We start from the raw sequence: 14361 nt of genomic DNA on the forward strand, positions 1-14361 counted from the left end.
CAGGCCCTATTGGCACCAGTTTGCGTCATTTTTCTTGATAAAAAATGGCTAACATTGGCACCGCCTGATATTTTCTGTATTGTACTGGGCTGCACCAACCTCCATTTGATGTTTGGATGGATATTTACATACTTTTCTCTACTGTGGATGTTATAAAATTTGCTTGTCAAATCTCTTTATGAACAATATTTGGAGAATAGTGGGAGGGGAGAGGGCGGTGATGTGATTGACACCTCTGCCTTCAGTGCCTCAGGCTTGCGGCTGCTCTAAGCATGCTGCAGCTGGGTCATCTTCCTTTCAATCACAGTGCTTGAGGGGAGGGATGTAGAATTGTGCATTACAAGGTGTCTGAGCAAAACTCCACCCTTCTGTGAGTGACTCTTTAGAGGAGCATTGGGAAGGTTCTGTTTGCCAAGGGTGAATGTTGTTGAGTTCATCTGAATATATATACTCAAAGCCATAGTGTGACACTTAAGGGGCAGGTCTGCGTGCTTCACTAACTGAAACCCTGGCATGTCTGCATAAAATGGGGGTGGTACTGAGTCCTAAGAAGGGTGTGTCATCAACTTTAGAAAATGTCTACAAGCCTGGAAGTTTTATCGGATTCTGACTTACAATGATATATTTTGGAGAATTTCTCATTATTTCATATGTTCTAATGCATCAACCTGATAACAATGCAATGCAACCTGATAACTATTGGCACTGGCTGCCAATATGTTTCCGGGCAGAATACAAAGTGCTAGTTATTACTTATAAAGCCCTAAACGGCTTAGGCCAGGCCTGCACAACATGCGGCCCGGGGGCCAGATGCTGCCCGCGAGGCCTTTTTTCCTGGCCCCCGGGGCTATTTCCCCTTCCTCCCCCTGCTGCTTAACCCCCCCCCCCAAATTCCAGCCGCTGTGCGCCTGAGGAGATGGCTGTGGGGGTGCGGGTGTTCTTCCTTACCCTCCCTCATGGCAGCAGTGGCGCACAGCGGCAGAAACCAGAGCGACACTCGGGCCTGCCATTTGGCCCAGCGTTGCTTCCCAACTGCAAGGTGCGCCTGCACAGTTAACTCTAACTCTCTCTCTCTCTCTCTCTCTCTCTCTCTCTCACACACACACACACACACACTGCTCCATTCTCTCTCTCAAGCCAAGCCTCCTGCTGCATCCTTTCCATCTTTCTTTCCCCTTCTCTTCCAAAATTATGAGAAGAAGTTCTCTTCCATGTTTTGTGTGATGATTTGGCAGAGGTGGAAAGGAAGGACAATGCATTTTATTATGTATTTTGTATAGATTGTATAATATTTATATTATTAGAATGAATTTTAATTCAACTTATTTCATATTAATTTAAATCAATCTTGGTCTGCCAGAACATCAAAAGTTAAATATTGATTAAATTCATTTTTAATTCATTTTTAATTCATTTCTCTTTAATTTGGTTGATTGATTGATATTAAGTGTTACTCTAATAATCATCACCCTTTGAATTGACCTCGGCCCCCATGAACCAAGTCATGGCTGGTTTCGGCCCGCCAGGTCATTTGAGTTGTGCAGGTCTGGCTTAGGCCCTGGGTATTTAAGAGAACGTCTTCTTCATTATGTGCCCCACCGCCCATTGAGGTCACTTGAGGAGGTCCGTCTTCAGTTACTGCCAGCTCGTCTGGTGGTCACATGGAGAAGAGCCTTCTCGATTGCTGCCTCAAGACTGTGGAATGCACTCCCTGCTGAGATACGATCCTCCCCATCTCTGGCTATTTTAAAAAAATGTCTGAAGACCCAACTCTTCACCCAAGCTTTTCCAACGTTTTCAATGTGTTGGCTTTAATTTTATGCTGTTTATAAATTGTTAAACTGTTTTAACCTTTTATATTTGTTTTAATTGTTTTTATGTCATTGTTAACCACCCAGAGACGAAAGTTTGGGCGGTATACAAGTTAAATAAATAAATCAATCAAACATTTTGATCTGGGCTGCTACAATTATCAGATGCGCGATTCAATAATCACGTGCATCGGATTGGATTCAGTATTTTCACCTGTGCTCAGCCCTAGCAGAGATCCACTTTGATCTTCAGTACCGTTATCCACCTGAGACCTGTTAGGAAACGGGTGGGCTACAAATCGGTACATGAATCAAAGCTTTCCTAAGAAGCTACTGCCTTGATTAATGTTATTGGGTATTGGGTCTACTGCACTTCACTTAAAAGATAGAACAAACTATGTACAAAGCATTAGACAAGCCAGCTTAGGTCCTTTAACGTCAATGACCACAATCCAGAGAAGTTGTGTATGCAAGTATACAAATAAACAGCAGACTTGCCAATGAATTCTGCTACAAGCACAATTCAACTCAAATTCTGGGGCCCACTTCCAACAAACTCAGTCTCTTGGCAGAGGTGTGGGGTTGGGAGCAAACTGCAAGGTGAAATCATTCACATGAAACTGTTTCCTACGTTGAGTAGCCACCCTGTGGAGGAATTTTCAGAAAACGGGGAATTGGGAATGATGGGACTAGCATCACAAGTGCAGTGATGCACCCCTTAGTAGCCATGGAGCAGCCCCACCTTCACAAACAGCATGGGCGGGGTGGCTTGGAAGCAGCGATCGCACCCCTTGCTCAGATCATTACTTCTATTATTTATATACACTTTTCATCATCAACAACAAATCTCAAGGTGGTTTACATAGCAAAATGAAAAATTAGGATAAGATGGTTCCTTGTCCTCAAAGGGCTCACAGTCTGAAACACACACACACACACACACACACACACACACACACACACACACACACACACCAGCAACAGTCACTGAAGAGATGCTGTGCTGGGGTTTAATACGAATGGCTTGGGTCGACAGCTTGCTGTGCAGTAGGTGGGCCAGTGGCTGACATACTAATTTACTCAACAGAACTACTCAGAAGTTACTCTGAAGGACTACTAAATTTGAGTAGGACATCCTTTAGTAAATATATTCAGGATGTCAGCTGCAAAACATACTTTGGGAAATCTAACAGTACATTGGATGGAACTGGCATTGAACTGACCTCTGACTTGCTGCTCTAAGCTGAGGATAACAGCGACAGCCTGATGTAAGATCAGGAGTTTGGTCTGGGGCTTGTCACTCTTCAGGTGGAGCTGCACCATCCGGCCCAGCTCCTTGAAAGCTTCATTGATATCACGGACACGGAGGCGCTCACGGGCATTGTTGGCCATCCTCCTTTCTTTCTCACGTTCTGCCTTTTGCTCTGGTGTGAGATCTTCATCATCATTATTGCTGAGAGGCAAACAAAACACAGTATTGTCTAATGGTGCAGAAAATGAAGGTGTTCTACAACAGTTCACCTTAAACTAATTCACAAAACAAAGGCATAAAACATTGTTCAGTTATGGGTTTTTTTTTTACAGAGCATCATCAAAACCTTCAAAATTACATATTACAAAACAGTTTCACGTATGTTGATAATGTAGATGCCCAAGTGACATAATAAGTTTGCAACATATTTCATGTTCTGTTTAAATCTCAGAGTACACACATCAAGAGTATTTCCTTTAAAGCCTAGCTCAAGTTCTTCAAATTGGGCAAAAACTGCACGGAAGTTCTCCTGCACAAACCCCATTTATATGAAATACATTTATTTATTTATTTGCACAAGAGAACTTCCTGGTGGATTGTGCTCACTGAGGGCAACAACAACAGAATTAGAGCACTGATGGATATGTAAAGGATTCACAACAATATTTTGGTATCTGCCATACTACAATAAACAAAATATGTTAATAATGTTCAACCAAACTTAACTACAGCCCTTTGTTCCATGATATTTTCTGTTTTATATTTGCGATGGGACTCTCCATGCTTACCAAATTCTGGACCTATCACTTTAAGTCTTGTTTTCTGGGCAGGTTTAATATTGATTACTGCTGATTTAGTCTACAGTTGGCCTATAGTGCCAAAATAAAAATGCCAAGAAATTGGTCTAGGTACCCCTGGAAGGCATATTTACATTTAAACTATGGCATTTTAAAGAGGGGCAGATGCTATTCCTATAATCTAAGTTAAGAAAAGGTGCAGCGATGGAAATACTAAGTTAATCCTGTACTTGGCTATTATGGAATTATTTCTGCAATTTGGATATAAATCCGAATTAGACAAATTAAGTAGACAAATTCATGGAGAACAGGTCTATCAGTGGCTACTGGTCTGGTGGCTATAGGCCACCTCCAGCCTCAGAGGCAAGATGCCTTTCAATGCCAGTTGCAGGGGAGCAACAGCAAGAGAGAAGGCATGCCCTCAGCTCTTGGCTGTGGGCTCTCTAGAGGCATCTGGTGGGCCACTGTGTGAAACAGGATGCTGGACTAGATAGGCCTTGGGCCTGATCCAGCTGGGCTGTTCTTATGTTGATAACGGCAATAATAATGCTTGTTGAACTGCTGTGTTCTTCTGTCACCTCTGTGTATTCTGCTGGCAATCGGAAAAAGCAACTGTATTGCAGAGGAGATTATTTTACATGTGGGGTGGATTTTTTAAAAAGCTGTTTGTTCCTCAATTGCCCAGACCTGTAACATGAGTTTGTGCAACTATGGGTCTTTAGGCAGGCATAAAAAGTGTGAAGAGGGCAGGAAATGGGTGGCAGTGTACAAAAATGTAGTGGGCAGCTTTCCTGATATACTGTTTCCCCCATTCTCCTGGAAATGACGGGTCTGCAGGTACATTGTCACACAATAGAAGTATGGGACAGAATGGGTCTCCGAGTGGGTGCGTGAGGAGCCTCAACAGTCCAGAAAGGCCCAGAGGCATTATGTTGTCTTCCCCTGCTCAGGAAGATTAGCCGCTTGGCCTAGTTCTTTGTGCTTCTTTTGTTCAGCCAGCCTGAGCCAAGTGGCAAGAGTGTACTTGCGGCTCCTTCTTACCACACTGGTTGTAAGTGAGCTAGGCAGTCCCTGCACATGAGGAGGACATCCTGTCCATGGGTTCTCCTTATTGGTTTGGTGCTGTTTCTTGGGCTCAGAGCTGAACTTGTCAGCTTAACTTGTATTTAGGGTACAGAAAAACTGCCAGGGCTTTTACACAGAGATGTGTCCTATCTCTAACTCTGATTCTTGGTTCTGAGGGAGCAGGCAATCCTTTCAGTCAGCAAACTGGTGGAATGGAAGGGGTAAGTTTGGCCCTATCCAACCCCAGCACAGCATCCCTCCAGTGGCTGCTGCAGGTGTCTTTCCTATGTTTCTTTTTTAGACTGTGAACCCTTTGGAGACAGGCAGCCATTCAACTAATTAATTATTTTCTCTATGTAAACCATTTTGGGACTTGGGTTGAAAAGCGGAATCTAAATATTCGTATTTGTAAAAAAGTCATGGAAAAGGTCAAAGAAGCACAGTGTTTGCTGGCGAGATGTCCTGTATGCTACTTTCACTTTGTACCTAACAAGTGCTTCTACCCTTACTTTTTACAAGACATCAGTTCATCCTCCCTGCCCAAGGATTTTTGGCCTCCTCTGCTATGACCTCATCCTTGCTTGTCTACAAATGTTCCAGATTTGCTACTCGCTATGTTTACTGTGTCTCTACGGTGCCTTCTTTTGAGCCAGGAATCCAAATTATAATTATATCATACTCAAAATTCCATACTCTTTCATATTTGTACGGGCAAAGGGCAAGGACAGACCAGCTAGTTCAGTGTACTATCACCTCCCCATTAGTCAAACAGGGAGGTGAACCAAAGATTTTTGATGATAGAATCCAAGGGCAATTTTTCACTAAGCTTTCATTTCACATTGCAATATTTCTTAGGCAGAACATGAAGAACAGATTGAGAGCCAGTGGCAATCCAAGTAAAATCATGCATACTATGGCCGTTGATGCCTGTGAGCAAGAAACGCTGGTCCACATAAGGATACCAAGCCATTCTTGGGATCAAGATGTGATGAAATCACTCAGCTCCTTCCAAAAGCTCAACAAAGGGCCTCAGACGGTACAAACAGGCGTAGTTCTGTTTAACCCAACGACGCGACATTGATTTATCCATTCACAGTTATGTACATAAAAAGGCAGAAGGAAAAACATCTATTCCACTGGGTATAAACTGTTATACAAATGGCATCTGTTTTAAGAAACATTCACTTACATGCGCACATTTCAAGCACATTATCTTTCAAATTGAGTACTTCCAATAATATCTATTTTTAAATTTGCAGTGTAAAATTTGGTCCTTTTGTCCAATTCCATAATCTCAAATAAATTTCCAGCCTTTCTATAATACACGCATCCGAAAAGATACTCTTAGTACTCCCAGAAAGGGCTGTCAGCTTCCAATTAGCCTGTGGGTTTTGTTTGGCAGGAAAAAACTCCAAAGCTTCTTCCTGTTCTGTTCACTTCATCAAAATCCAGTAAAGGAATTAAATGAAGCGACACTTTAATATACTGTTACCTAGATCTTGACCTAGTAATTGATTTGATATCCTTCTTGTCATCGTCTAACTTCTTGTCATCAGAAGATTTTGTGTCCTGGAGGTTTTCATCTCCCTCGTCATCAGATTTGATTTCGGAGCTCCCTGAAGATACGCTTTGCCCTTGAAGTCCAGTTGGCATGCCTGCGAGAAAAAGAGATATGTATATATGTCATTGCTCAGCAGCTCACCTGAAGTAGATCTGCTGCACCTCTGCCTCCCTCTCTGCCTACCTGCAGTCCTGGAGGGAAGGGAGGACAAGCTACAGAAAGCAGCAGAAAGGTTATTGTATTGTATTATTTTTTATGAGAGTCACTTTTGGAATCAAAAAGTGGGACAGAAATCAAATACATAAAATTATCAATATTTTTCCATCATGAGCACTGAAACAAAAATGTTAAAGAATTTGTGTGCATACAGTGAAACTATATTGCTAAACTGCGTTTCTTTTTATTAGTAATTAACAGCATCGTTTTGAAAAAGGAAGTTTCAAGAAATCAGCGCTTAAAGCCAGTTCCCCCAACTATGATATTGTGGCTCAGGTCTATTCTGTGCTATGTTAGAAGGGCAATAATATCACTGACTCACATGCTGTGCAGCACTATGTGGGCATTTTCAATGCCTAAGGAAGTGCTGATGGTCTTGCCCAAGTGAGCAAATCCTTACAGTTGCACTTTGGGAGCACCACGGGCATAGTTTATCATGGAAGTTGCCGCCCCAAAGTGTGGGCACACAGTTGTACAACATGTGGGCCATCCTGAAGGTTTTTTTAATGCTACAAAAACCTGCCAAACCAGCCAAAGGCTGGGGGGGGGGGAGGAGGGATGCGCTTTTTTAACATCATGAGCAATGAGAGCGCTATCATTCTACCCTCAATAGCTTTTATTCTCTGGCTCCAGCTTGAACAGCATCAGGTTTTTCAACTGGGCTCTAAACAATCCTGCAACAATGTTGCACGTATATTTATTAACGTCACAAGATTTCTTCAAAGCACAGCAAACACCTGGGGCACGGTGAAAATTACTTGAATGCTTGCAAATGTGGTAAGTGGTGCACAGCAGGAAGGCTATGCAATACTTTGGGCCTCTCTGTATCGCAGAACTCCCAATTCTCCTCAGCCAATCAGATAAACAAACTGGGGTGTTCGTGTGACTGCATACCCTGTCTGGACCCCATAATCACAATCACTGTTGCATCTAGCATTATGTTGCTGTAAGTGGCTGGCATGAGGAAAACTGCTAAAAGTAGACTCACTGAAATGAAAAGGATAGGCCTACTTTGTCCTTTAAATTTCAATGGGACTACCTTGAGTAAGTTTCCTCATTGTGTAGGAAACTTAAATTTCTGAATGAATTAGGGATGTGCCCGAAACACTATTTGGTGTCCGAATCACAGGGACATCCCTTTAAAACCAAGGGCTTACACAGCCCCTTTAACAGAGAGGGGATCAAGTCCATACCTGCTCATCTTCTGATCGCTTCCATTGCCATAATCCTGGCGCTCCCCTCAGCTATGCCCGCATGCCAGTGGGGTGTCTCCCAGCTGCCCCTTCGCGATGCTGGCACGCACATAGCCTCCATGAATGTATGGTATGGATCTGCTCCCCTGCATGTTAAAGGGGCTGTGTAAGCCCTCGGTTTTAAAGGGATGTGCCCGCGATTCAGATACTGAATTGCGTTCCGGGCACATCCCTAGAATGAATAGGCTAGTGAATGAATGGCTCGCTGATAAGCTGCTGTATTCCTTCCCTCCTCAATGGCAGTGCAATCTTCAGACTTGATGTTTTGTTGATATCATAAGGAACCTCTGGCAGTATTTAGGATAGATTTACCAACACAAGGTAGAATTAAGATATAGGGCAAATTTGTCGTCCAGAGATCGGTGCAATTGCACTCACCTCTGTATGGATCTTGAGGTGGGTTTAAATCGGGAGACGTAGCAGACTGCACTGGCAGCTGTGGAACCGGGACCTGGTTTGGCACAAGCGAATGACTGCCACGGAGACCAACTGCATCTTCACGATGAGCCCCAACCTATAACAAGAGAGGATGAACTTTATAAATGAAAGTGGGAGAGAAACAGCCACTTCCAGAGATGGTGTGCGAAGATGCTGGAAAGAATTGTGGGATTTAAAAGTAATGGCAAGGTTCCCCATAGCTTTTCACTAGAGGGCGCCGAGGTACTGCTATAGGTACACATTATATGTATATGCAAAGCACTTAGTGCTCAGTAAGATACTGCACAGTACATTTAGTGACAAATATGGCAGAGGAGCTCAGGCAGGTAAAACGTCAAATTGTCTCTCCCAGGGTGCTGCAGTAGAGAGCACTGATTCGTACCAATCTGTCTTCTATCATGTCCGCCAAAAGATCTGACAATTATCTTAATGCCCATATGCTTAATTGTGGGCTTCTCAATTCCCTCATTGCTATCAGAAATCCTGCAGGAATTTCAATTTGGCATCCGACTTTCATTTCAGAGGATAAGATTCTCAGGGCGCCGTTTCCGCCCTCCCTTTCATAATGCCAGCTAAGCCTCTGACAGTGGAAGCTAGTGAAGTAGCGGACATACCCTGCCCCTGCCCCCACCTCAGAGCAAACGTAATTTAAAAAAAAATCACCTGGCTTTCCAACAACTAGAAGCCTAGACTCATTCCAAATCAATCTTCACTGCTGTGTCATTAGCCACAGAATTCCAACTCCAAAGGGGCATCATCCTTGCCAACAACACAACTCCAGATAATAGATCGATAAAGCTTTTATTAAACACACCAGTAATGCCATCATTGTAGGCATGATGGTGTCAGCATAATGGTGCTGTTGGTGTAACTGATGGGGCCAGTATAATGGAAACACCTATTTTTGGCATATCACACTGTTCAGTGCACCTGTAAGTTACATCTGTTCTAGAATTAAGTAAACTAGAAGGACACTTGGCTATAAGAAATACACAATACTAGGGATGTGCCCGAACCATGGTTCAAGCATATTTTGGGAGCAGGCCTGGGAGCTTTAAGATAGAGAAAAGGTCCTTACCTGTTCTTTGCCACCCCATGCAGCTTCCTGCTGGTGTGGCACGCATCCCAAGAAACCCAGTGCAGCATCAGCATACACATGGCATCTATGCAGTTGTGGGCCACCCACACATGCGCGGATGCCATGAACATGCCAATGCCTTCTTGGGATGCGTGCTGCCCTAGCAGGAAGCTGCATGGGGTGGCAAAGAGTAGGTAAGCATGGGGCAGCATGGTATTGCTGACCATGCAAATGGCACCCACACATGCGTGGATGCCATGTTCATGCTGACACCGTGCGGGGTGTCTTGGGATGCATGCTGCCCAAGGAGGAAGCTGCATGGGGCGGTGGAGAATGGGTAAGGACCTGCTCTCCTCTTTCTTAAAGCTCCTGGGCCCACTCCCAAAATGTGCTTGAACCACAGTTCGTGCACATCCCTACACAATACAATACAACCTCATTAACCTAAATGATTCAGGAACACATACTAAATAAGAAATATCAGCTGATTTGAGAAATTTCTCTCTCTCTCTCTCTCTCTCTCTCACACACACACACACACACACACACACACACACACACACACACACACACACTTTATTATTAATAAGCCAAAACCACTAGATGCAGTACAAAGATTAATCAACAAGGTAAAGCTCTCTCCAAAGGAGTACAATCTAATTAAAGACTGATTAGGGAGGGAGGAAAAGTAAATAGGAAAGAGGGTTCAGTCAGGAAAAGTCAGGATAAAGAGATCCATATTTAGGAGGCGCTTGAATGCAGTACAAGAGGAGAAAAGCTAGATGTCAGGTAGAAGGTCATTCTATTGCAAAGGGAAAACACTGCAAGTTGGGGAAAAGCAACCACAAGATGTTGGCTGACATGACTAGCAGTGGTTGGTCATCAGAGCTGCCTCAAGGTAGGGAGCCTTCAGAGTAGTTGTCCTGTAGACTTGATGGGCAGTGTGTGGGGAGTGTGCAGTGCGCGGGGATGGAGCTCAGGAAGCGATTTTCATTTCTCTCCCCTCCTTGCAAAAGTGCTGTTCGCTCCAGAGGGCTGTGCAGCCCTCATGGACATGCTTCTGGCAGCAAACAGGGCTTTTGCAGGGAGAGAAGCAACAATCATTTCCCAGCCTCCATCCCCATGTACTGTGCTGCCCATCAAGCTTGCAGGACAATGACTCTGAAGGCTCCCAATCTCAAATCAGTTGACCAATCACAGCTGGTGTCATGTCAGCCAATTCTCTTAGCTTCAAACTGGAGAACACGTTAAACCCACAATTGCCCCTCCCGTGATTGTATTTTTGTTCAGAAATAGCAGCCAGGGGATTAGGACTGCACTTCATGGCGGTGGGGTGGGGTGGGGGCAGGTCCTCTTTCCCCTGTGTTGTTTTTGTCAGAAGCTGCTATTTGCTCCGGAAGGCATCATTTGTTACAGTGGCATCTGCAGGGGCAAATAGTTTTGAGGGGAGATTTTTGACGGGGGAAAGGCACAAGAGGAAACGTTTCATACCCCTGGCCTCCACCCCCCAGCATGCCATGGTCCTGGGGACCAGAGTGTAGAGTCTGGGGAGGAGCTTACAGAAAAAGAAGCAAAGGTAGTGTAAAGTGAAACCACAAAGACATTTTAAAGTACGATCATACCAACAGGAGGATGAGATAATGAAGGTTCAAGTTTAAGGTCAGCAGTCTCCAAAGGGATTAACAGCAATGCCCTACTAGGTGAGAATGAAGTGAGAAGGAGATCTTAAATATATTTAGTACATTCATACTTAAAATGCTTGAAATATCACCTCAGAATTCAATGGCTGACATGAGGTGCAGTGTTACAGAGGAGTAATGCTGCGTTGCTGTTGCAGATTTCAAAGGGAGCATCAGAGCTGCTCGGAAGTGGGAACTTTTTCAGATTTCCCCATCCGGGTCAATGAAGAAACACATGGAAGTGCTGGTTGTACAACCACCCCTTCTGAGCAGCCCCGACACCCCCTTTGAAGTCCTCCACAGCCCTGCAGCACAATGTTATGCCTCTGTCACACCGCACAATGTGTGTGCCAACCACTTTTATTCTAGACATTTTGGTTCAGTTAGACAGCAAGCAGCCATCCAAGCTACTTGGTAACTAGCCTGGATGGCTTTAAAAGGGGCTTAGACAAATTCATGGAGGACAGGTCTATCAATGGCTACTAACTTGGTGGCTATAGGCCACCTCCAGCCGCAGAGGCAAGATGCCTCTAAGTAGCAGTTGCAGGCGAGCAACAGCAAGAGAGAGGGCATGCCCTCACCTCTTGCTTGGGGACTTCCCAGTGGATGGTGGGCCAATATGCAAAACAGGATGCGGGACATGATAGACCTTGGGCCTGATCCAGCAGGGCTGTTCTTATGTTCTTATGACATGGCTTCATCCTGCGATGGCCCATGGATCTCTCAGTTTCACACACAGCACAGTTCTAACTCACCAGTCAGTATTTGTGGAGATTAAAAAGACTGAGGAATGTTTTTAATCAACTATATAAGACAATATAGTCTAATTGGTACCAGTAAGGCAAGCCTGAGATGGATGAAAGAGAATTCTGCCAGAGAGAAATCAAGGGAGGAAAATAAAGGAAAAGGAAAAGTTCCAGCAAACATAATGGACTGTATCCAAAGAAAGTCAGTAATGACTGAGCATCACTGAAGTCAATGAGAAAAGTAAGTCAAGACTAAGTAAGTCCAATTAATTTCAGTGGGACTTAGGATTAACTTCCTTTGGAAACAACCCAATAAATTTAATCAAAAGCAAGTACAAATGACAGCTCTCTGTTGTTCAAAAACTTTTTAATTTCAGAGTTATGGACTCTTAGCTGAATGGGGAAATGTGTGCACCAACAGGTGTTACATGCAACATTCCCCAGCTCAATCCAGCTGCTGGAATGCAAGTGAAACTTTAGAATCTTTAAAATTTAGTAGAAAAAGAAAGAAGTCACAATACAACATGCAGGTATAGAGTCCAGGTTTGAGGTTCTAGAGCTGTACAACAGAGGTCAGCAATTAGAGATCTCTGGGCCAAATCGGGCCTTTGCATAGTGGTGTTTGGCCCCTCAGTTGCCAAACTAGAGGCAAAAGAGGAAAAGTTTGTGGCAATGGAATTTACTAGCAAGGACTGGGGGGTTGAAGACCATCACCCATCTCATTCCTCAAACTGGGCCTTTAGGAGCAGAGTATGAGATCTCAACTAAATGACCGAGGAAGCAGTGAGAGGCTGCATCCTCTCACAGCTGGAGGTCCTTCCCCACTACCACTGCATATGGTGGGATGGGGGAATAAGTTTCGCTGATCTTCTCTGCCTCTGGAAGCCCTCTGTGCCTTTGAGAAATATGTCCCTGAGGGTCATGCAACCTTCAGCGACATATTTTTGGAAGGCACAAGGGCTTCTGGAGATGATCAGAAAAAATAGCTTCCCACTCTATGCATGTGGCAACAATGGGGAAACCTCTGGCTAGAAGGACCAAACTCCTGCTGTGTCCTCACTCCCTTGATCAAAATCTCATACACTGACTTTAAAAGGTGGTTGGGGGAAAAATGCTGAGAGAAGCAGTTTAAAAAATCTCAAAGATTCAGCAAAGACAGATGCCTTGGATTGGTGTGAAAAAATAAAAACTGCTGCTAACTGTATTTTTTCTATGAACAATATAGTTCAGGCACTGAAAGCTCCAAACAATTATCTGTATTCATTCTTGGGTGGAGCTAATGAAAGAGTTATAATGATTTCATCTGGCTCTGTCATCTCATGACACCTTGGCTTTAAAAAACATGCATACATATTATCATGACAACGGAATGGATCTCTCCTGTCCAACATAAAGATGTTTCTATATTTTGACACATCTTTCACCAAATAAATAATCTCTACTAATTGAAGCCCAAAATCTAAGGGGGTGAGGTGGGGAAGAGAATGGACAGACCCTCCTGACAATGTTGCTTATGCAAGCTCCCTTCACATGAATGCAAGTGGAACAAGATCACACCTAGTCATTTCCATCAACGACCTAGAATATAATTTTCTAGGGGATTACATTAAACACTTTTAACTACAGAAGAAAAAAACCAGTTTCTGTGTAGGAAATTCTGGCATGTTAACAACTGGTGAACTGATTGTGGCATGAAGTGGCCTGGAGAGTTTCTAGGTTAGTACACACTGAGGGACAAAGTCTCACAGAAATAGGCTAAACAATGAGCTCAGTGCAGAAGATACAGACTGTGATCCAGCCAAAGTTAGGTGTGTCCTAAGATGGTAGCCTAAGAAGAGAGATTAAGGTTGAGCCCAGATCAGTATCCAGGAAAAGTTTGGTGTATCCTGCTTACGGAAGCCTAAGATTCCAAATGAGTGGCAGTGGGACCTAGGGATGCCCAGCTCAGCCAAACACTATTTGATTTGCATGAGCCAGAAGAAAGGTTAAATCATCATATGGGGGGCAGTCAGTCAGTCACAGTCTGTGGTTTCTGAATATTCAGGTTGAGCAAGTTCTCTGATGAGAACTGTGCATTGCAGCTGGATATTTTTTTGTTTTCGATTTTCCTCCTACAGTCACACCCCAAACAATGTTTTGAACATGAGCAAAATCAGTTTTGCCTGTTTATGACCGAGGATGACATATTGCACAATGTTATGCATATGGGGATGTACAATTTGGAGATGTAACGTTTGGAGAAGCAACGGTGGGATGCTACGTTTGTACAATTGTGGAAGTGCAAAGAATTGCATAGAGTTGTGTGTCTGTGAGGCCATTATATAGAATGGCTCCACTGTCACACAATTCTTCCACTTCTGCAACTGTGCTCTTGTGCAACTGCACAGACATTACATTCCACCATACAGATAATATTGCACAGGACATTAGCCAGAGGATGGGCAATATAAATAATGAATGGAAAG

At 43.8% G+C, this 14361-nt stretch overlaps 1 protein-coding gene across 27 annotated transcripts in view; it reads right to left on the bottom strand.

Annotated features, from left to right (window-relative positions):
• The window catches only part of TCF4 (transcription factor 4), a 515439-nt gene that overhangs the window by 8230 nt on the left and 492848 nt on the right, over nucleotides 1-14361 (bottom strand). For 21 of the 27 annotated variants that reach the window (XR_008314851.1, XM_053289328.1, XM_053289336.1 and 18 more), the window contains 3 exons: nucleotides 8334-8469; nucleotides 6418-6580; nucleotides 3035-3264 (listed from right to left, as the gene is read on the bottom strand). Coding sequence is in view for 26 of the 27 variants with exons in the window: in XM_053289328.1 (XP_053145303.1) it covers nucleotides 3035-3264; nucleotides 6418-6580; nucleotides 8334-8469 (529 nt within the window). In the remaining variant the exon portion in view is untranslated. The remainder of the gene's footprint in view (nucleotides 1-3034; nucleotides 3265-6417; nucleotides 6581-8333; nucleotides 8470-14361) is intronic. The other 6 variants (XM_053289331.1, XM_053289330.1, XM_053289343.1 and 3 more) reach the window with 1 other exon arrangement.

Source organism: Hemicordylus capensis, chromosome 2, assembly GCF_027244095.1.
Source record: "Hemicordylus capensis ecotype Gifberg chromosome 2, rHemCap1.1.pri, whole genome shotgun sequence".
In the NCBI taxonomy this organism is placed as follows: Eukaryota; Metazoa; Chordata; class Lepidosauria; order Squamata; family Cordylidae; genus Hemicordylus; species Hemicordylus capensis.